General features: G+C 36.2%; 1 protein-coding gene across 2 annotated transcripts in view; it reads left to right on the top strand.

Moving 5' to 3' along the window:
* The window catches only part of CYTH3 (cytohesin 3), a 53,165-nt gene that overhangs the window by 16,785 nt on the left and 14,346 nt on the right, over window positions 1-22,034 (top strand). Inside the window, exons 2-7 of one of the 2 annotated variants that reach the window (XM_072878718.1) lie at window positions 10,239-10,321; window positions 10,890-10,954; window positions 11,389-11,455; window positions 15,684-15,802; window positions 19,629-19,709; window positions 21,777-21,889. In XM_072878718.1, coding sequence (XP_072734819.1) covers window positions 10,239-10,321; window positions 10,890-10,954; window positions 11,389-11,455; window positions 15,684-15,802; window positions 19,629-19,709; window positions 21,777-21,889 — 528 coding nt within the window. Of the gene's footprint in view, window positions 1-10,204; window positions 10,322-10,889; window positions 10,955-11,388; window positions 11,456-15,683; window positions 15,803-19,628; window positions 19,710-21,776; window positions 21,890-22,034 lie in introns of those variants that run through there. The other variant, XM_072878716.1, reaches the window with a different exon arrangement.

Here is a 22,034-nt window from a genome sequence, read left to right as displayed (position 1 = left end):
TTTTTCCTTCTCATAACATTTCAAAAGCTGAAGGGATCAGTGTCTTCTTGTTTGCCTCTTCCTCACCCAAGAGATGATGAAATGATCTCTGCTTTCAGAAGGAGTTGTCCTATCCTTGGTCCAAGATGCTTGGATCCTGGAGCTGAAAGCAGTCTAGATTGGCAGCAGGCATCTGTGGTTAGTCCAGTTGTTCACAGGGACTACTAGGAGTTGTGTGCCAGTGGGAGATGGAGTACCCCTGCTTTCCTTTTCATCCACACATACTCCTTGGGATTGTTGGGGGAGAGAGTCCTGTCCTGGTTGACAGGGAAAAGGAGTCGACAGAGGGGATTTGCTCTCCTGTCAGTAGTTTAAACTTTGCCTCGCACTCTACAGAGTTGCTAGGAATCATCCCAAGCCCTCTGAAGTGAACACAGAGCCAAATTCTGGTCAGTGGCAGCAGTAGTTCAATCAATCCAGCTTCCCAGTCTGCATGGGCTTCCACTTGTTCAACCTGTTTTCCATCAGCAGTCTGTGCTGATCACTCTCCCATGCTGGTCAGCTGAAGAGTACGTACAGGACCACTTTTGTTCCCTTAGGGGGGACAGACTGCGGTGGTGGTTGATGGACTGGAGGTAGTCCAGTGCTAACCATTTCCCAGTTTACATGAAAAGGGAATGTGGTATAACTCACAAAGGTGGATATTCTTTGCCTATTTTCTGATCTGGATTTGAACTAGATAATGTCTTCATATTATATAGCATAATGTCAGTCTGCTGAAGACTTAGTGGAAATCTGTTAAAGCTTGCTTACCTGAAGTTTTGTCATCTTGCAGTTGTTTAAAACTAAAGTGTTTTTAAATTACTGTCAGCATTGCCTGTATGCTTGGCTCAGTCAGAAGTGAACTGCACTGTCGTAGAAATTGGTCATGGGACCATTCAGTCCCTTTCCATCCCATTCTTTGTATAATTCTTTGTAATAATACACTACACTTTTACTGGACAAAATCATAAATGACCCAAGTTAAAGGGTACATGCTGCTTCTATTCTATGATCTTAAAAGATCTTACTCTTGGAAAGCTCTTCCATGTATGCTTTTTAATTTCTGAATTTTCTCTTCCTGCTGTAGGCAAGCAAAATCCGCTGCTCTTTTGCTGCCCTTTCTTTGCACTGGCATGAATGAAGGGTTTCAATTAAATACATGATATCTTGAATGTGTCACTTAGCTATGCTGTGCATACTTGGCATGGTGATCTGTTCCTTTCACCTCCTAGATAATGCTGAGGGGAAACCCTGATTTCCTTCCCAAGACTCCCACTTAAAAAGTGGCTGTTGTTCTGCATTGCAAGTGGATACGTTATTTGCTATCAGCTGTTACCCATGGTGTCTCCTGGTGTTACTGCTGGATCATTCTCTCACTCTGGGGTGCTAAAATTTCTTGTGACCTGGATCTTGCTATGAAAGTGAACAGAAGAAATTCAGAATTTGCAGACTTTTACTCTATAAAGACTAAATTTTGTGTTAATGCTTACTGTAATATAAGCAAAGGCAAAACATCAAGAGAAATGCAAACATCAGAGAAAATTTATTTGATTTCAGCTGTAGCACTAAGTAACCTACCTATTTGTTTCTCCAGTTTTGCACATATGAGTGCTCCATAGGGAGAAAATTATTACTGAGTTCTCCCAAAATTATTTATTTGTGAGACTCTGCCTTGCAGCATACATATTGGGGTTGGGGGGAGGGGAATAATTTGATTCTGTTTGACAGTGTTTTGTTGCTCTGATGCAGTGTAAAGAAAAGGCTCGAGGCCTCTTATTTCTGGAAGGGTAGTATCTGTGTTTATACTGGTATTGTTACTACACAAAGCTGATTCTGATCACCCCTCCCCATTATTTGCTGTGGGGAAAAGAAATCAGATGCAGTCATTTTGTTAAAAAGCTGAAAGCCAAGTAAGAAAATTTTAAGGTAATATAAACGCACCACTGTTCCTAAAGCAGCAAGACAATCAAGACTGTGTATTTTTACGCATGGTGCTTGGCACTGCAAAGTATTACATTTGTCCCCCAGTACTTTGATGTTACTGTTTTCCCTGTTGAAAGAGAACTATAATGTTAAGATGATAGTGTAAGTGACAATGTATAGCTATAACACTGTAATCAGAACGGTGATTCACCAGATTTCTTGAACAGGAATTGGTAATTGATGCTAATGAAGGCACCTATTATCTTGGATAGTATTTCCTGTATCTGTGCTAATCTGTTCATAACCCTCCCTGAAACACATACCACTACAGTGTGGCCAACATCTCCTTTTATAATTTCCACATTAGCTAGCATAATTTTTTTCTGCACTTGTTAAATATGCATGGACATGCATATTTTAACACTTTATATTATTAATGCGAGTATTAATGTATTTGGGTAAGAGACTTAGAATGTTAAGTTAAACTCGGCTTTCTTTTCATATTCAGTAATTTGTATTTACATATTTTAGAAAGAAAAGTTGGCCTAGAAGCATCTTCTGATCTTGAAGCAAGAGTAGAGCGACTTCAAAAGAAAAATGCTCCTAAAAGGAAATCCACACTTATCTATTTTTAATATCAGGTTGAACTACTTTTAGGATTTAGAGAATACAGTCTGTAAGGGTAGGGTTTTGGGACTGAGCTAAGCTGGTTTTGGGGCTGGCTGACATCGAGGGGATTGCTGTTCCCTGTACCTCCCTGCTGCCCAGGGGTTTCTGCTGTGCCTGTTGTGTTGATGTGGGCAATTCTGTGGTCCTTCAGTGAAACCATTTGGCCTGCTAAACTGGCAAAAAAACAAACCCAGAAAAAACGGGATCCAGGCAGGATCGTATATCCAGGAGCAGCAAGTGGTAAAGCGATGCAGGAACGTACGGGAGCTGGTACCAGCTTGCTACCTGTGAAATCTCGCTCAGAGCTGGTCCCCATGTGTTTTTTCTTCTTTCTCCCCAAGTGATGCTCCTTTATTGCTTGAAGATGGTTCTTTTACTTTGTTGTTGCAAAACACTTGGCTTCCTAATGGAAATACATCAAAATGATGACATAAGCTATATTATTGAATATAAGATGTAAAGGAGGTAAATAAAATGTAATCATGGCCTTCAGTACTGCCTGTTCATGAAAATAACAGTGTGGACAGTAAAAAAGAAATACTCGTTAACTTAAACACATACTGCTTTCAAATGGCAAATATCTGTGTCAGTGGCGTACTTAGGAACTAAAAAGCAAGGTAGGTGTCTCTCCAGTTCTTTCTATGGGTATATCTATATAGCAAGGTGAAGATCTGAAAGCTGTTGTAAAGTGCCTATTTGTGCTTCAGTGCCATCGAGAAAGGCAACTAATAGCTAGCAGCAAGGGTTAGCAGCTCATGCGAGAGCTATGAAAAGCCTTTATACTCCTTTCTTTCACTTCACAGCTGTTGTTGCTCATGTTATCTACATACAGGGTTTGTAAAGATACATATGCTACAGTCATTTACGGCAAACTCCTGTTCCGTCAGGTTCAAGAAATGCATTGACCGTGGTTTATACTTTATAGACAGAAGCGTATTTGCAGGTACCGAAGCGAGGCAGCACTCTTCTGTGTGTGACAGCTGAAACCAAATGTTTTTTGGGAGGCAGGTAAAATGTGTGGATTGGATTCTCCCCTGCCCCCCAGTCAGTGTTATCTGGACCCTGATTTTGCAGTTTTGGAACTGCCTACTTTCTGCTTGACTTGAGATGTTAATGCTAAATAAGTTATATATGGCTATTTCTGACCAGGACAAAAACATAATCTTGCCTTATTTGAAGTAATTCTTATGCGTTATAATAAATACTGTTTGTATTTTACAAGAAAAGATTTCACACTTGGCAGTGCAGTTACCCTGCTGTCTCTTTTCTGTGTAAAACAAAAATGTATTTAATATTTCCAATTTTTTATGCTTTTATTTGTTCTTTCAAAAAAAAAAAAAGTGAATCACTGGTATAATTAAACCTACCTTGCAGTGGAAGTCAAAAAAAACCCAAAAAACTTAAAGATTTAGTGTGTCATGTCAGAGGGAAACCGTTTCCTCTAAATTCCTGAAAACATATTTTCCTGTGGTAATAGAATTAATATTGTTAGGCTTTTTTTCCCCCACATATTGTTAGAAGCCCAAAAGGACAATATCTTAACTATAACTTGCCTGTAAAGTATCTCCTTATCCTAGAGTGAAAAATATTTTCAGGAACATCTTGTAATGGTGTGATTTCCAGCAGCTAAACGATGGGTGTGAGTTTGAGGTTCTCTTCTGGGCTTCGCCACTAATGTGCTTTCTGGCCACAGCGTCCCTTGTGACTGAAAACTCTCAAAATAACTGCAAGCCATGGACTCGGTCCTAAATTCCTCATGCCATAGACTGGTAACTTTTTGTATGTGAAAGGATATTGTGCACAGGATTATTTCCCCTCTTAAAGGAAGTGTGATCACTCCTATGCTAGAACATGTTCAGCAGTGACTAAATAGCAAAGATTTATGCAGTAAGGTAGTTAAAAGAAGGAAGCAACCAAATCCAGCTAGTTTTACTGATTGAATTTAATGCAGATACAGTTTGTTTTTGCACTGTGAAATAAATGTGTTCAGGAGGATGTCCTCCTACAAAAACTTCTATGGAATTTTTAATAGCCACAAGTGGTCATGGCTTTGTTTATACATCTTGTCTGAAAGCTGGAAGATGTTCCTATAATTAAGTTTAAAAAAAAAAGGGAGCATGTAGGGGGAAAGGAAGAGAGAATAGCCTGAGAATATCCGTTGAGGCAAATGTCCTGAGACAATCAGATTTGTTCTCAGAGATGAATGTGTATTATTTTAAAGGCCAGAAGAAACATGTCTACCCATTCTGTGTATGGCCGAGGATAGGTTTGTTTAGTTTTAAGCCTTGCATTGTGTAAATATCTTTACACTTGCAAGATGTTTCAATTGCAGCAAAATTAAATTCCATCTAATTGTTCTTTGCTTGGAATGGAAATACTTCAGACCACCAATTTGGGGCTGACACGGAAGGAGGAAAATATTTATCTCTATGAAACCAAAAAGTTAGTTGTGCAATGAGAGTCAGGGAGTTGTATTGCTTCATAAGTGGGGTTACAGAATTAGTGTTTTATCTATTGTTATATGTTATTAAATGTTTGCTTTCTGCTGGCTGTGGAGATTATTTCACTCTGTCCTCTTGAGAGACTGAACTCTGAAGTCAGTTGAGGTGGTGGAGTGAGATTGCTTTACACCTTGGTCGGTGACTGTGGATTGAAAGGCTAATAAGTTAAAAAAAAAAAAAAAAAATATATATATATTTAAACACAGGAGTTTTGGTTCATGTAAAATACCATTGGAGTGCTGGAAAGGATTTAATTTTTGCTACTGAAAAAGATGAAGGTATCAGGGGTGTGGACTTGGAAAGTACTAGGTTTCTGTCTCCTATTACGGGATTTGCTCCTAATTTTCATTAACCTATGGGACTTTCTTTGCAAGTTGATCTGTTGCAGTTCTTTCTCAATCTGGGAAAGACTTTTCTTTTTTTGGTGCCTGCTTGCTCAAAAATGCTTCTTATGTCTTCATAAATGTCAGTGTTCTGGGCTAATGCTCCTGTTTGGATACTGTACTTGCATTGTCAGTAGTGGAAAATTATTTAACAAAGTGACATTTGGCTGATTTCTGTGGCAAGCTACAGTTTGGTTTTTGTTTGGTTTTTTCCCTAACACATTTAGAGTAAACAAACCTGTATTAAAAGTGTGTATTCCAATAAGTGTTTGTTTACAGGAGATTCATTTATGTACATTTAGATCAGCTACAGTAATTGCACAGATAGGCCAAGTTGGAATATATTCTTTTTTTTCTTTTTTTTCTTTTTTTTTTTCCCTGTTAGTAGTAGGAGGAGTAGTAGTAGCAACATATATGGTGTTGTGTTTTCATCTCTTAGTACTTGGCCAAGAATATAATTTTTTCTTTCAACAACTTTGTTCTTCTTAAATAAAATAGCAGTAGGTATATTGACTTTCTGTTTAGTCGTAGCTGAAACTCTGAAGTTTAGAAAAAGGAAATGCTCTCCCTGTAAGCGAAAAGCTTTTCACACAAATGACTTGCATTAGAACATTGTCTTTAAATAAAGATTAGAAGATAGCATGAAAGCATGCTGCAGCTGCAGTTTGTTCACTATACTGAAATGCTTTTGTTCTTTTTCAGTATTTAAATGTTCATGCTAACTCCTCCCATCCTGTCTACTTTGTGTTTAGATTGGTGAAAGACAAAAAACTTGGAAATGGCTCAGAGAGGACAGCTAGAAAATTTGTCTTACAGAACAAATATATAATACGCACTCTATGAGCTCTCCTGTGTGGAGGATTATGTGTACACAAGGTTAGAAAAAGCAGAAGTGTTCTAGCTGCTGAAGTAAAAAAGGTGGCTTATGGAAGGGGTCTTGCCAGCGCAGATCATCACTTGTTATATATCTGCAATATTTGCTTAAGACTGTAAAGATGTTTTAATGCACTGTTGTTATTCGTTGGCCATTTTTGATCTCCTATGTACTTGCCATGAGCCTAACATCAGTCTCAACGCCAAACATCTCAACTGTGGTTTTCAAATTTTTTGAATAAATAAAATTAATATTTTCAAATATTCAAACTTTTCAAACTGGAAATATTCAAAGTGCTTATTCCATTTTCTAAGAACACCTGGGCACCACAGCTCAACAGGTTTGCTTTCCAGAGAAAATTATTTTCAGGCTCTCACTGTGGTCCCTTCATTGCAGGTTGTGTAAGGCACCTCATGCTCAAGTTAGAAGGACTGATTGCCATTTGACTTTATCACTGAGGAAACATTTTATCTACTTAGAAGTAGGATGTAGGGTTTTTAATGTTTTCTAGGTGGTTTTGAATTGTTAGGAATCAATGAAAAGCAAAGAATAATTGACGTGAAAAACACAGAGTAGATCCTTACTTTTCCTTACTTGTAAGGAAAAGGTTTAACTAATGGCGGGTGCCCTTTTGTCTTAGTGGGGTTTTTTTTGTTTTGTTTTTAGCTGCAGTTGAGTATCTTCCACTCTTTCTTTCCTTTCAGGTAAGGTAGGCACATCCTCCAATGTTAATATTTCAAAAGCCTTCATTGAAATACAGAAATATGTTAAATTTTGTTTTAAGACAGAGAATCGAAACAGCAGGGACAATAGGCATAAAGTCACATAGCCTTCTGGAGAAGACATCTTCAGCCTCTGAAGTTGCAGGCTGTAATGCCACATAGTCTCTTAAGACCCTTTTTTTTTTGGTGAGTTCATTTTCCCATTGGTAAGTTTTCTCATCAGCATGAACAGCAGCACTGGAGAAGGGAGGCAGTGATGATATACAACCAATAGAAGGATGAGAATAAGGCAAACATCTTCAATATCTTGCGCACATGCCAATTTATGGTGACGATAGGACAGTGCATTTAGGAGTCATCCAGTCATCCCTTCTCTGTGCTGGTAGTGTGAGTGGAAGTAAACTATTGACTATACCAATAGTTTCTGAAAGCTGAGCAGTACTGTAACCCCACTCAGTTGTATCCTGGTACTTTTATTCTTATCAAAAGATGCTGGAATCTTTTGGCTCTGATATTAATACCGTTATTTAAAGATGTTGCATTAATGTGCAGTTTTCTCTAAGTGCTGTCTTCTAAGTGCTCTCCAAGTGCAGAATCTTCTTTTCCAGCAGACTTTTCTCGTCTTGCATCTGGCAGATAGATCCTTGATGTTATTTCCCAATGCAAAAGGCAGTCTGACTCCATTCAGTTTATTTCCTTTTTGTCTAACAGCATCATTAATTATACTGTGAGGGTTGTCTCCCTGCTGCAGCTGTGATCAGAGGAAAGGAAAAAACACAGCAGTCAGTCTTTGGGTGCTGTAGGAAAAGGATTGAGGTGTTTGATTTCTTTTCTTTGGTGGGTTGCTTGAGCATAGAAAACTGTCACAATTTGTGTTGATTCCAAATAGCGATTTCACTTGTTCTAGATATTCCAAACCTGTCCCAAGCAGCTTTCACTGCACGGTAATGTAAGGGAGAAGAAACTGCAGTACCACTCACTGACATTCTGCTTTGGGAAGAGTTTGTGCTACCAGTTAATCCAGAGATTTTATAACTCAGCTTGAAGAAAAATCAAGCACCATCTATGAATTCTAAATATTTAATGCTCAAAGATTATTTTCTATTTGGGTTCTGATTAGTATTTCCAGTTGCCAACAAAGGTGAGAGTTACCAAAATGTCTGCTGTGGCAAAAAGTTAAAAAATGAAGAACTCTTGCTATTACTGGTACTGCAAAATTTTCATCTAATTTCATCTACCGGTGTAATACTACAAAAATGCTTAAGGATACTTGAGCATACTTCCCAGCTAAGAGAGTGATTGATTATACACAGTTTGCCTTTTTAATAATCAACATTGGGTAACAGTCTTCATTTTTTTTATTGTCAGTCCTCGGTTAACTAATTGGAATATTTGTGGTGTGTGTATGTACATAGTGTTCGTATAGTAATAAAATCTCTTGAGTTTTGCTGGTTTAAGATCTTAGAGTATACAAGTAAGACAAAGGTGTGGTGTAGGCACATGTATTTATAAGGTTTGATGTTAAAAGAATCTTATCGGTATTTGCATGCAAGGAATTTTTAGGAGTGGGTGGGTTTCTGATGAGATGAAGGAAAAAAACAGGTCAACATATTGAAGTCTGGTATTCGTTCAACCGAAGACTGTCATTTCCTAAAGTGGAAGTAATTTAATCATGTTTGTATCTGGAGTAGTTAAATGAGATCATTTGCCATAATTACTTCATGTCTAACAAGGTCTGTTGCCATTTGGATTTTATGTTATGATTCAAATCCTAAAAAGAAAGGAGCTTAACCACTGGATGTTGAAAATAATCAATATATTTCATTATTAAGATTTGAACAGAGGCTGTGTTTCAAATGTGTCTTTAAAAATCTGTCAAGCTGAACCTTTGCTTGTGATCCTGTTGCTTGTCTGTTACATGTGTATATGATATAAAGAAACAGCTTTGGCCATTCCAAATGACTGCATTTATTGTGTGTTGGTGGTGGGACAGAACCATTTAAATATCTTAATAATTATTTTTGTTGTTACATTTTACTGAGGTAGAAGGAAAAAAGCCGTTCTATAATTAAGGAGCTATTCCCAAGAAAGTGGGTAGCATTAAAGCTATTGTTATAGGATCATTGCAAAGGAGGTGAATATTTGTGTTTGATGTCTAGTGCTGTACAAGTGAGTGAGAGTAATCTCTGTCCAAAGAAGTTTCTTGCTAGGGAAAATCTAATTTCTCAAGAAAAGCAGAGGTTTTGTGTGAATAGCTTTTCATGTTTGCTGGTTGTTAGGCAGAGACTACAGGGTAAGGGGCTGCTGCTAGTGAGTGACAGCCATAGCCATGTACAGAAACACGTTTGCATCTTCAGTAGCAAGTAATTTTTATCAACAGGGTAACATATTTGTTTTAGCATAGCCAAGGAGAGACCTAAAATTGACTTAAATACGTCAGACTCACTTAAATGATGTTACACAAAAATATAAGTTTGCGATACACTGTGTTCAATAACTGATTCTGACCATGTGTTTATTTGTATATCCTACTGATGGGAAGTATTTGCTGTTAAGGATGTTAGTAGTATTGCACTTACCTGCATCTCTGCTCTACAAAGCAACCAGATGAAGGGGTACTGCTAAAATTTTGATGTTGTCTGAAATCAGCACCAGGATACACATCTTGGTAATGAGTTGTATATAGCTTTGGCTTTTCTTTGGCTTTTTTTCCCTGAAAGATAGTCATGTCTTTTGAATCATAATTCATTTACGTGAAGAATTTTGGTCTGTTACTGAAATAATTGGAATGATATCAGACTTGAATTTGGCAATTAAGCTGTAGAGCCAAATCTTACCACGTATTATATGATAACAAGTTCCCTTTGATTGTCTAGCTTTCTTCTGAAAGATAGTTTCTGTCCATAGTAATTTGATTACCTTACTTCTGATTTTATAAAGTAGAATTCCAATAAATTAGGTTTGGGTGGTTTTTGTGGTTTTTTTTGTTGTTTTTTTTTTCTTTTCCTGAAAATGATCCCAGCTAAAAAAAAAAAAAGCCCTGATGTTTCATGTAAACTTACTTTTCTTAATCAGGTTTATTCAGTTTTCAGCAACGAGGTGTGTTTGCAAATGCTAAAAGACTGTACATTTTGCTCTATTCCAGTGCCTGATGACCTCTCCATAGAGGAAAGAGAAGAGCTTTTAAATATTCGTCGCAGGAAAAAAGAACTGATTGATGATATTGAGGTAATTGATTTATTTGTAAAGATCCTTAGAAGACTGCTGCAGTAGATTAAGTTACAGTAAAGTGTATATCTAGGTATGAATTCCAGGTAATGTTTTTAAAACATATAAATGGCTTAAGCTAAATCCTACTAATAATGAATAGGATTTATGCGTCATTTGTGTGCTTTTAAAAATGCTAACTTCTGTATTTATGTAATGTAATATGTGCATATGTACACATTCGATTTGTGTAATCACGAACTCATTAAACAGCAGATTTGCATACAGGATAGGAGTGCAAGAGAACTCTGGGTAAAGAAATCTTATACTGAAATTGGTAATGGCAGTTTGGTCTCGATGCTCTGATGTGAGCACACACTGGGAGTTCGTATCCATGTGTTTAACAGTCATTCAGTTACGGTAAAATCTTTAAGCTAAATATCTAAGGAAGCCATAGATTCATCACTTTTCTTCAGGTGACTAGCAAATATTAGAAAATAAAACCTAATTGTTCATATTAATATATGATAGATTATTTCAAAAAGTGTTTTAATGTAGGTTAATGTATTGTCCTTCCTTCTTTTGGCAGAGATTAAAATTTGAAATTGCTGAGGTTATGACTGAAATTGATAATCTGACTAGCGTAGAAGAAAGGTAAGTAATGCTAACATATGGACATGATTCAGTAAGACCTTGGAACAGATCTTCCAGGAATAGCAAATAAAAATAGCTTTATCATGGTAAACAAACATTGGATCACCTTTAATCAGTCTGTTATAAAGTCTCTAAAGCCTGACTTTATCCTGTTCATGTATGTAATTTGTTTGGATAGAGAATATGTTGGATAGAATGTAATATTTTAGACTGTCCAATTGATAACGATATGGTTTGCTGAAACTGCAATCACTTGAAAGAATTGAAAATAGTAACGTAATTTTCCCCCTTATAAAAAGTGAATGTCTTGTTTTTGTAGTAGAAAATACAAAGTAGCCAAAATACAAATAAAAAGAAGCTCATCCAGAAGTTGTAGTTTTTGTAAAAAAGCAACTGATAACTGCTTGTTGTTTCTTCTTTTTCTCCATGTGTAGCAAAACTACACAAAGAAATAAGCAAATAGCCATGGGAAGGAAGAAATTCAACATGGACCCTAAGAAGGTAGAGAATTTTTCTTCCACTTGTCAGGAATCAAGTTCCTGTTTGTAATATGACCTATGACAAATACAGTCATGTTTTCTTAAGAAAACATTTCTGATAATATAAGTTCACAGGCCTTATTTATATATCCTGCGACACACTGAGCAGAGGGTTAAATTAGAAGCAGTCATCTAGTCATCTGCCAGTCGTGTGCTTTTTTCATTTAAGCAAACCTTTTTTGATAATGGAGGTTATTTATCAACAGTCAAATATGCCAGGTATTGATTGAGCTGCCTTGCAGAAAGATTATTTGTACCTGATAGAGGTGTCTATGTTGATATGTAAAATGTAATTCTAAAAATATTTTGATATTTGGTTATTGGTGAGGCCATACATTTTTTTTAATGCCCTCCTATTTTTGTTTCTTCCAAAATACCTTTAACATGTTTTTTAATTTGTTCTCATAAAGACTTTTATATTTGCATATCTCAGTTCTGTTTGTGAAAAAGGCATGTATGAACATTTGTATGTTTGTATACACATATACATATGTATGTGTACCTATATGACTTGTACAAACACCTGCAGGTGGAAACTTGGTTACCAATTTCAAGAGGTCTACCGTGCATTTAGCCAAGAAGTAAAGTAGTTCATTTCTCTGCAGTGCCTCTACTTTTCTTAACTAATTGTTAATTTTCTGGAGAATTCAGGGACCTGCACATGCTCTTACAGACTTCCTCTGATATATTTAAAAGAGCTGCTTTGATGTATTTGACCTTCAGCTTTTACTTTTCATTTTACATCTTCCTTGCTTTGTTTTACTGCCTTCTGTTGTTTGTAATTGAGATTCCATTTTGAATTTGTGAAGAGTCTTCTTTAAGGTCTTTTTGGAAATTGCTTAGCATTTGTTTTTCTGTGTTAGTTCTTGACGTGTTTTCTTTCCCATTGTATTGAATTCAGTTACATTTTGGTGGATTTTCTGTGATGTTCCAAGTACAGTGATGGCTGCTATTCTTCAGGCTGTTTTCAGTTTACCAGAAACACTCAAGTACTTTGAGATATAGAACCGTTTTTAAGCTACTGACCATGTCTTTTATTTTTATTTTCCATTTTGGTGAGTGTCTAACTTCAGTTCTGCTGAGGGCAGAATATCCCCAAATATCCTGGTAGTTTGCTGTTGTCCTCCAGCTCTTTCACATCCTAGAAGTTTGTGGCAAAGTCAGAGGATGATGTCAGATGCTTTCATTCCAGTGTTAACTATTTTTTGTTACTGTTCTTGCTGGGTGAAATTATTTCTATAAATAGATGCTGTGGCTGCATTGCTACTGTAACATAATTTAAATGTGGTAAACAGACTTACAGTAGTAATTTCTTTAATAATGTCTATGAATCAGTGGTGGCCTGCAGTAGCTGGCTGCTCTAAAGCTAGACCATCTTGTTGTTTGCAGCTGCTAAAATATATGTCCTTCAAATGTTGAGAGCATTAACTTGGAATCATTGCGAAAAGGATGTTTTTCATTCATAAATGGGAGGGAAGATGGTCTTTGGAGTTAGGAATGTGAAAGAACTGGGGTAATAATACATGCGTTGAATCTTCCAAGTTTTCTTCTTTAAAACCAAATAAGAGAGTTCTGATGTTTTCATATTAGGAGGAACACAGTGAGGTAATTTTCTTTTACCATTTTTATTTGAAGACCTTTACGTTTTCTAGTGTGTAACCTATATGTAGAGCAATTGTCCTTGCTCCCACCCAGAAAATCCTCATTCAAAATAGCTATGTTTAACGCAGTTACGTGATGTAATATCATGTACCTTGCCATTTGGATTTGGTTAGCTAGTGTGGGAAGGGCTATAATGGTAAAGTTTGTAAAGCACTTCAGGAATCCCTGTGCAGAGGACATAAAGCTGTGCTTGAAATTCGCAGCACTGTAAGTCAGTACCGCCTGCATTGGGCCCAGAAAATGAATTCTCTATGACAAAGGCAGGGTTTAAATAATTACAAATTTTTCAGTTAAGTTACTGTAAAAGCTATGAAATTCAAAGCAGATTTCATTGCACTGACTTAAAAAAAATCTATGCAATATTTGTAGTCAATGTTGAATATTTCTGTAGCCATGAATTTTGTGTAGGGAGGTTAAACTAGTACAGCTGTCTTCCATCTCCTATCCGTCTACAGAAAGAAAATTTGCATCAAGACAAAAGATAGCGTAGGAGTTGATGGGGATTTGGCTGACCTATTTTACCATTTATTCCAGACGCTGGAGTTGTTGTCCCAGACAAATTCCTTTTCCTGTCTATTTGACTTCTGGTTCTTTAACATCTTACAGATAAAAAAAAAAAAAGGAAAAAAAAATCCAGAAAAAGGAAAATTAAATTTATTTTTGTAGTATGTTGTAGTATCTGCTTCTGTGCACAGAAATTTGTTTGCCATGCTTCTAGTCATGTCCATTATCTTTTTCAGTTACTTGTACAACTTTTAAAAATCTATTCTGGTCAGTCTGTTTACACTAAGCGTGAATAATATGGTCCAGGTGTTGAACATGGGAATCTGCAACTGCTATTTCTGATGTTTGTCAGAAGGAAGGCTCTGTGTTGGTTGACAGAGCTGAGAAAGCTTTTTGAATAACTTGGTATGGGAAAAAACATTATGTTTCATAGTCAAATGATTTTTTTGTACAAACAGTTATCACAAGCTTTGAAGGGATCACTTTTGAGGGAAGCTCAGCTATTTCTGCTTCAAGATAAAACAGATATATTCTTTGCAATGAAATAATGTCTATTCTGAATTGACTTATCAAAATATTAAGTTGTCGGAGTCAGAATACCAGCCTGTCATTGAAATTAAGTTTTCCGATGGTGATAAAATTGTTTTGAGAGAATTGCATTCCAGAATTTTTTTTAAAAGCTGCATGCCTTATAACTTCATGGCTCATTTTCTTTGTTAAATTAGGTCAGAAAACTGACTTTTTTTGTCAGGCAGGTAATAATTTCATTATTAAAAAATAGAATCAACCAAACAGAAGGATAATTACTTTTTTGAATGTTACTGCAGGGCCTCCTATGCTATATCAAAAAATAATGGAAGTTTTCCCAGTTGTAATGAAATAAAAAAGAAATATATTCCATTTGCAGAAATTGAAAAACCTCTAATATTTCTGAAATTATGAAATATGCTAGTAGAAAAGATTTGGAATAATTTATTAAGCTCTTCGGTACATATTTGGAATCCAAGACATTAGGGTTACTTACAGCTGCCATTCCCATTTTTCACTAGCATGCTGTTAACAGTTTTATGAAATCAGCAGGAATAGCAACACCTTTGTTGGGGTGTGCGGTGGGGAAAAAAAAGAGCTCTATCTCTTCATGTCCTGCTGAGTGTTGGAATAACATCCCTTCCATCCTTTACGTAATCTTTATATAACTCTTAGTCTCCTTTCTTTACTGCTTTGCAGAAAGTTCTCTGGGCATCTCTAGAGTGAGCCAGTTGTAGGGCCAGTAATTTATGGAGGCATAGGAGTCCAGGGGCTTGATCAAGTACCCACTGAGGGACAGGGTAAGACACTCCTCCTGGCTTTGATAGAAGCTCCATGGTAGACGCTTGACTGGTTTGTGAACAGTCCTTTGTGAATAGCCTAGTTCAAGTCCTTTGTGAATAGTTTAGATCCAGCACAACCAGAAGTCACTGATAATCCCAGCGTCAGCATAAACTCTTTTAAACCGGTTTCAGTATCTTCATCCGCAACTTCTACTGCAAGTAGTGGCTTGATGTATTGGGTTGCAGTTTGTAGATTATAACAGATGCTTTATTTTGTGTCATGGTGGTAATTAAGTTATTCCTACATACCTCTTCATTATATGATTTTACAGATTATGCCTCTGCAGACACTTATGCAATATTGTGAACAGGCTAACTCACACGTTAACTCCAAAGAGCAACATGGAATCATTATTCAATTAATATTTGATGTTTCTATTGTTGAGGGATTCAAGCTGCCACCTAGTACTTCTAGCCTTAAAAATGTGTTCTCATTTTAATCTTTTAAACCAGTACTAAATATTACTTATCTAACTGAAAAACATTTGTTTACCATTTCATTTAAAAAAAAAATCTGTAGGCTAATGTAATTCTTAATGTGCTATGTATATGTCTGTGTCAGTATATTAATACCAAATGTTATAGGCGGTGTTTACATAAATGCTTGTGGAAAAAAACATAACATTCCTTTTCCTCTGGAATTGCTCTTCCTAGGGAATACAGTTTCTGATAGAAAATGACCTCCTGCAGAACACTGCAGAAGACATTGCACAGTTCCTTTATAAAGGAGAAGGATTAAATAAAACGGTAATTGGAGATTACCTCGGTGAAAGGTAAAATAAAAATACTGAAACTTTGTTCTTGAGTTTACAAAGCATACGACAGGTTTTGGTAGTTACCTTCCCCTTCACAGGCTGCATGAGAGCGCTACTCTACTACTCCGAGATCTATAAAAGCTACAGTGGGAAGTAAAACTACTACGGTACTGTGATAGGTTTTTTTGTTCCATTAGGTGATTGGTTTTTTTTTAAATGGGTACATTGTGGAATAATATTTAATTCATTGTAACTTACTATTTTGAGAAAATACCCTTAAATTTGGCTACAGTGCAGAATTTAATACCATAAGCTTTTGGAATGTCTGAGAGTTGTATTGCAACAGTTCCGGTAACTCTTGATACTCTGCCCAGACAAGGAGTGATTTACAATCACTAATAATTGGATAGTAAAGAAATTACTTATTAAAATGGATAGTTCCTGGGACAACAGTTATAACCAGGTTTCAGTGTTGTCTTCTTCCCAGAACACAGGCTTCCCATTAGTAAGTAGGCATCTCAAAGGGCAGCCGCGCCCTATCTTTATCAATCCTAGTACAATAAACATGCAACATGCCTATTTAGGTATACTATTGCAAAACACAATCAAAATGCAAATTACTTCCATTGCTGTGCAACCCAGGAATTGATTTCGGAAAAGGCAGCAGAGAGAGACAGAAGTGAAGAGTGGGTTGGAGTACGTGTATCTACGTGCTTGCACATGTTCCGGTTCAGATGCCAGTTATGGAGGTTTAAAAGTTGATTCATTTAGGATATACTCCTGTAGTGATATGTTCTGGCAGATCCCTTTTGAGGCACCCGTAATCTGTTTACAGCATCAATGGCTTAGTTTGTGCTCAGCAATTTCCTCCTGACTTTAATACATTTAATGAAAGTTTTCACTGTAATATGTATATTTTGAAAATAGAAGTTCACTATGAAGTTTCTGTATAGTATATGTAGACATTCCAACAATTTTTATACAACGGCATTATGTTGTTGCTCTTGAATATTTGGGCAATCAGTATTACAAAATCACTTATAGGTTAATGTCCATAACTGCAAAACTGTAACAAAGCTTGTATAAAGCAGTCTGTGTTTGTTTTTGAGAGCTGCATTCTACCGTGGTATTGTCTTCTGAAATAATTTCAGTTTTTCTAGCCCTATTCCCAGAACCCCTGTACTCATGCAGAAAGGCCTTACCAATATGTCCAGGCCCACTGGAGTAATCAATAATATTCGTGTGACTATTTATGGGTTCACATTTAAAATTAAAAAATTTATTGCTTGTTCTTTTGCATCCCTGGCAGGGATGCTGCTGGGCAGCACTGTGGTCTAATCTGAAAATACAGGGCAACCTTTCTTAATATTGAGTATGTGTTCAGATAAATATGCAATGCAATTATATCTTCTGAATTTTTCAAGACTTAAATACAGACAAATATAGTGGTCATACTGAATAGCAAATTTGATCAGGAAATTTTGTATAAATCTATCAACTGGATAATAAAATCTTAGGAGAAGTGAAAAAAATTAACATACTGCTCCTATTTTGCCACAAGGCAGAAGCAACCTGTCCAGTTTAAGGAGCAGCTGAAGTAAAAAAGAAATTTAAAATTATTTTTTGCTTTAAAAACAGCTCTTATTCAATGTATCCAGTCAGTCTACTGTAATTGTTTTTTGCATGTTTCTTCATTTCTGTGAAGGTTGTAATATTAACATGGTAATTGGAAAGCAAATGGTATTTCTGTCTATTTTTTTTTTCTTCCCTTATATGAATTAGTAAAGGAAGGTGGAGGTGAAGAGATGACAGTCTGATTTTCAGGAATGTGTATGGATGTTTCAAGGTAGTCAGGTCTGGAATGGGGAATTGGTTCATAATACTCCTTTGAACTGCAACATTAATTTCCTAGAATCCTAATAATTTTTGTTCATGTTCCTCTGAAAACAGTGTATCAGGCCTATAGGTCCTGGGGTAAAATAAATACTCTGGGATAAAGTAAAATGTGGCAATTGGGGTGGTCTTAAGCTGCTGGTTTTGCTTCTGTGACTACCTCAGAAACAGGCTATTAAGTGATTTGTGCTATGCAAATGGAAGTGCATATTATAGATTAGTTTTTGTTGAGTTATGTATTGTCTTTTATCAAGGCATTTGGAGTCTGAGGACATTCTCTTTTACTTTGCCACTCCCTCTCAGGGGCCCATCATGAATCACTTCTGCATTCTAGCTAAATATAGCTGAAGATGAGACCAGGATAGTCAATAGAATGAAATATTTGTATAACATTCTGCCATAAAGAGGTATATTTTAAACTATTGACTTTTATAGTCTTACAGCATTCAGCAAACTGAAAAAAGTGAATGGTAAAATGGAATGAGATAATACCTAAAAATGTACAATAAATAAGGGATGAATTACATCCTATAAAAGATTTAAGATTTCTTTATATGTGGGTAAGTCTTCACTTATTTTTTTTTAAGTGGCTTCCTTGACCTCTCATGATATTTGGCTTGTATCTTTGGAGCTGTACCCCGCACAAGTATCACTATTAATCCAGTCTACATAATTTTGCTCTAGAAGAGCAAAAATTAGATTCTAAGGCTAATATTTGTTCTGAATTACTGCAGCTTTATGTACATATAAGCAAAATCAATATTTGGCTTAGAGTAACGAAGTACCTCTGAGTGCTCTCTTTTATTATACTATTATGACACTTTATTTTACTGCACTGAAAAATAGCCACGCAGTTGAATTGTGCATTACTAAATTTGATGAGAATTGCTTTGTTTTGCTTGACAGAGCTGATGTGTTTTTCTGTAAACAATATGGGGACATCCTAATGAATGAATAGTTCGTTTTAAGGTATTTACTCGTGAGTGTTACAGGTTAGCCTGACTATGCAGTTAGTCAGTAATGCAACAGATAGTTCTTAGTGGGTGCACACTTTTCTATTTCCGGGTGGAGGCTGATATGCAACATTCTGTCTTGGTGATGTATTTAAAGCACACCCTGATGATTATAAACCTTTACGCTTCTGGCATGTGAACTCAGTGATGGTGTAGGCTAAATTCTGTCTGCATCCAAATAGTTTTGTGTTCATTAATGTTTAAATGTTACTTTTGCGTTTAAACACCTTTGTATCAAACAAAGCATAATTTAGCTCATGGTTTACATAGCAATATAAAAAGATAGGTGAGAGGAAGCCTGTTCAAAACCTATTCTGATTTTAGTAAACTTTTATTGTAACGATTTTTGAGAATGGAGTTAAGAATATAGAATGTACTAAGTAGATCTTTTAAAAAGCTGTTCTTTTTCTTAGGTACAATCAGTTGAAGCATTTCCGTTCCTCATCTTTGTACATAAATGAATATACTGCTTTAATATTTTCTGTTCTTAGAGGAAAAAACAGGATAGTTTGTTTTTCTTGTGTTGTATGGCTAAAGAAATTAATCTTACATTAACCGTTGTTTTAAGAGTTCATGGCACAATTTCTGCAAAAGACTTTTTACTGGATAAATTTATGAGGTGTCATCCCATATCAAGGCAGGTGCAGTAATAATAAATGTGAAGCAAAGAAGGCCAGGCAATTTTTAGGTCATTTAAATAAGCAAGTGCTAAAATCAGCTCAAGTATACTGGCTTTTGCTAACCTACCAGCAAAAATGGGCAAAATACTAGTATTAAATATTAAAATACCTCTCAAATGTGTAAACTATTTCTGATGACTTGATTTGATCAGTATGATAATTTATTTCCTTGCCTATTCTTGGAAGCAAATAGAGATAACTAACAAGCCTTTAAAGTTCAGAATTGTAATTGTCTGTTTCCATTTTTGTCTTTTATAGAGATGAATTTAATATTAAAGTTCTTCAGGCTTTTGTTGAACTCCATGAGTTCGCTGATCTCAATCTTGTACAAGCCTTAAGGTGAGTAAATTCCTTCTTTTTATTTTGACCTGAGCTTCCTTTATCAAATTGCATGTTTGTGTGAATCACTGTGTTGATTTATTCGTCAGAAAGCTGATCTACAGCTTACCACGATTATATGTGTTACTGTGCAAGTTGGCAGAGACAGCTCTGTTTTAACCTTTCCAATTGCTTGTGTGTGTGCTGCCTTTGAAGGTGAAAACTTTTAGTTATTTCACACAAATACAAACAACTAAAACATAGCTGTAACTCTTTGGGGTGCCTGCCATATATGAACATTTGAAGATCTGTTTTATATCTTAGCACAGAGATAGGTAAAAAACCAAACTAACCGCTAACCCAAGCAAATAAATAATTTTCTTTGCTGCCATCTTCTTTCTCCTTTCCTTCCACCTCAACTTGTTCGTCTGGGCGGGGAGTGGGGGAATCCCGCTGACCATAATCAGTGATTATGTTCAATTACAAAGAGGTAAACTTTGAAACAAGTAATTTCCTTCTGCTTTCCTCAGAGTTCCCCACCTGTTACGTGAAAGAAAGTGTAATATCTTAGTATGCTCTTTTCCTTTGCTGAGTGAACAGTTGATTTCTCTGGGATGCCAGCGTACAGTGACCTTGTGAAGTCCCTTCTTGTCTTGGTGGAAGTCCATAATAGATCTAGCAAATTAAGTTGATTTAGACAGTACTGCCAGTTTCGTTGCCATGAGTGACTCCCTCCTGACACCAGATAAATTGAAATGTCTGTGTGATCTTTGTCTCTGGTGCAGTGCTTTGTGATGTGGAGTCAGGACAGCTTTGCTATGGTTGAGTGATGTGGTGATGATAACTTGAGCTGCCTGAGGCTTGAGCTAAGGAAGCCTTTTCTCTGGCTGCTGAAGCTTGTCTGGGAGACTTCATATTCCTATCTTTTTTTACTCAATTTAACGTTAGGTTTGACTTTATTCTTCCTTAGCAGCTGCTACTATTAAATGTTTGTATTTTGGTAGCTTACAAAATTCGTGATCTGGGTTGGAACCTTGCATGAGGTGAGTAAAAGGCAGTATATAGAGCTGACAAACTAAAGATGGCCTGCGACACTTTAATATAATGTCCTAAAATGAAAACTGATGAAGACAGGAATAGATGGTTATTATATTGGCACCCAGTGTACAGGGAATATCGAGAACTTGTTTTGCATGGCAGAGCATGTAACTTTGCTGTTTTCGATCCTGTTTTAATTTAGATCATTCTTTTGCTAAGAAAGAAAAGAATAAGTAACTAAATTCATTGGAGCTTTTTAGTGCCACAGTGTGCCAAAAGTAAATTTGTGAAGACTTCTGTCCTGTATGCATTCCAGTGTACCTGAATAGAAATAATAGAACTAAAGAGTTATGAATGTAAAAACTCTATTTCAGTTCATGCTGCTAAATGATCTAAGGAGCACAAATCTCCTGCATATATTACAAAATTACTGAGGTGATATGATGAGTCTTTATTTTTAAGATCTGGGTCTGGTACTTGTAGGGGGAACTTACACTAGAGAGGCAGCACCTCTCTAAGCACTGAGGTTTTTCTTGTTGTTGTTATTTTTTAAATGTTTGAGGAGTTCAAGTAATGATGTTAAGTGTTTTTGTATTCCTTGCTTCTCTCCCCTACCAGAAATATTTTATGTAATGTGTCTTTTTACCTTGTAAGTAAAGTCTAGCTGAGTGTTTATCGCTTTTAGTAGCCAGGAAACCCAGGGAGGATTGAATTGATTGTTTCCCCATAGCATTCTCATGGCAAAAATGGGATGCATACAGAAAATTGTTTAGTAGTCTGGAAAAAAAGAGAGAGTCTCAGAATATGAACTGCCATATTATCTTGCCTGATAGCATGCAGTGTTGCTGGCTGAATTACTGGGCTAGCCATCTGTGCATGTTGCTTTATAATAGCTCCTGACTTGTGTGTTGAGAGATTGAGAACATATTTCTAGGACATTTTATATAGACTTTGCTGGGGTTTTTTGTTTGTTTGTTTCTGATTATTAGTAATATATGCTTAATATATAAATAGTGGAATAAGTCTAACAACTATTCTTCCCTTCTGTAGGCAGTTTCTGTGGAGCTTCAGACTCCCAGGAGAGGCTCAAAAAATTGATCGTATGATGGAAGCTTTTGCTTCACGCTATTGCCTTTGTAACCCAGGAGTCTTCCAGTCTACAGGTTAGTCACAGGAAACAGTATGAGTTCTTAAGTGGTTTTTTTTTTTTTTTGATCATGTATGTTCTTCTACATCTGATGCAAGGAGATGATGGCCAGTTCAGAAGTTCAGGATAAAATAGCATGTGAAATGAGAAATTTCTGAGAA

This window comes from Ciconia boyciana, chromosome 13 (genome assembly GCF_034638445.1).
Source record: "Ciconia boyciana chromosome 13, ASM3463844v1, whole genome shotgun sequence".
NCBI classification, from domain to species: Eukaryota; Metazoa; Chordata; class Aves; order Ciconiiformes; family Ciconiidae; genus Ciconia; species Ciconia boyciana.
This window is presented reverse-complemented; position numbering and strand designations above follow the sequence as displayed.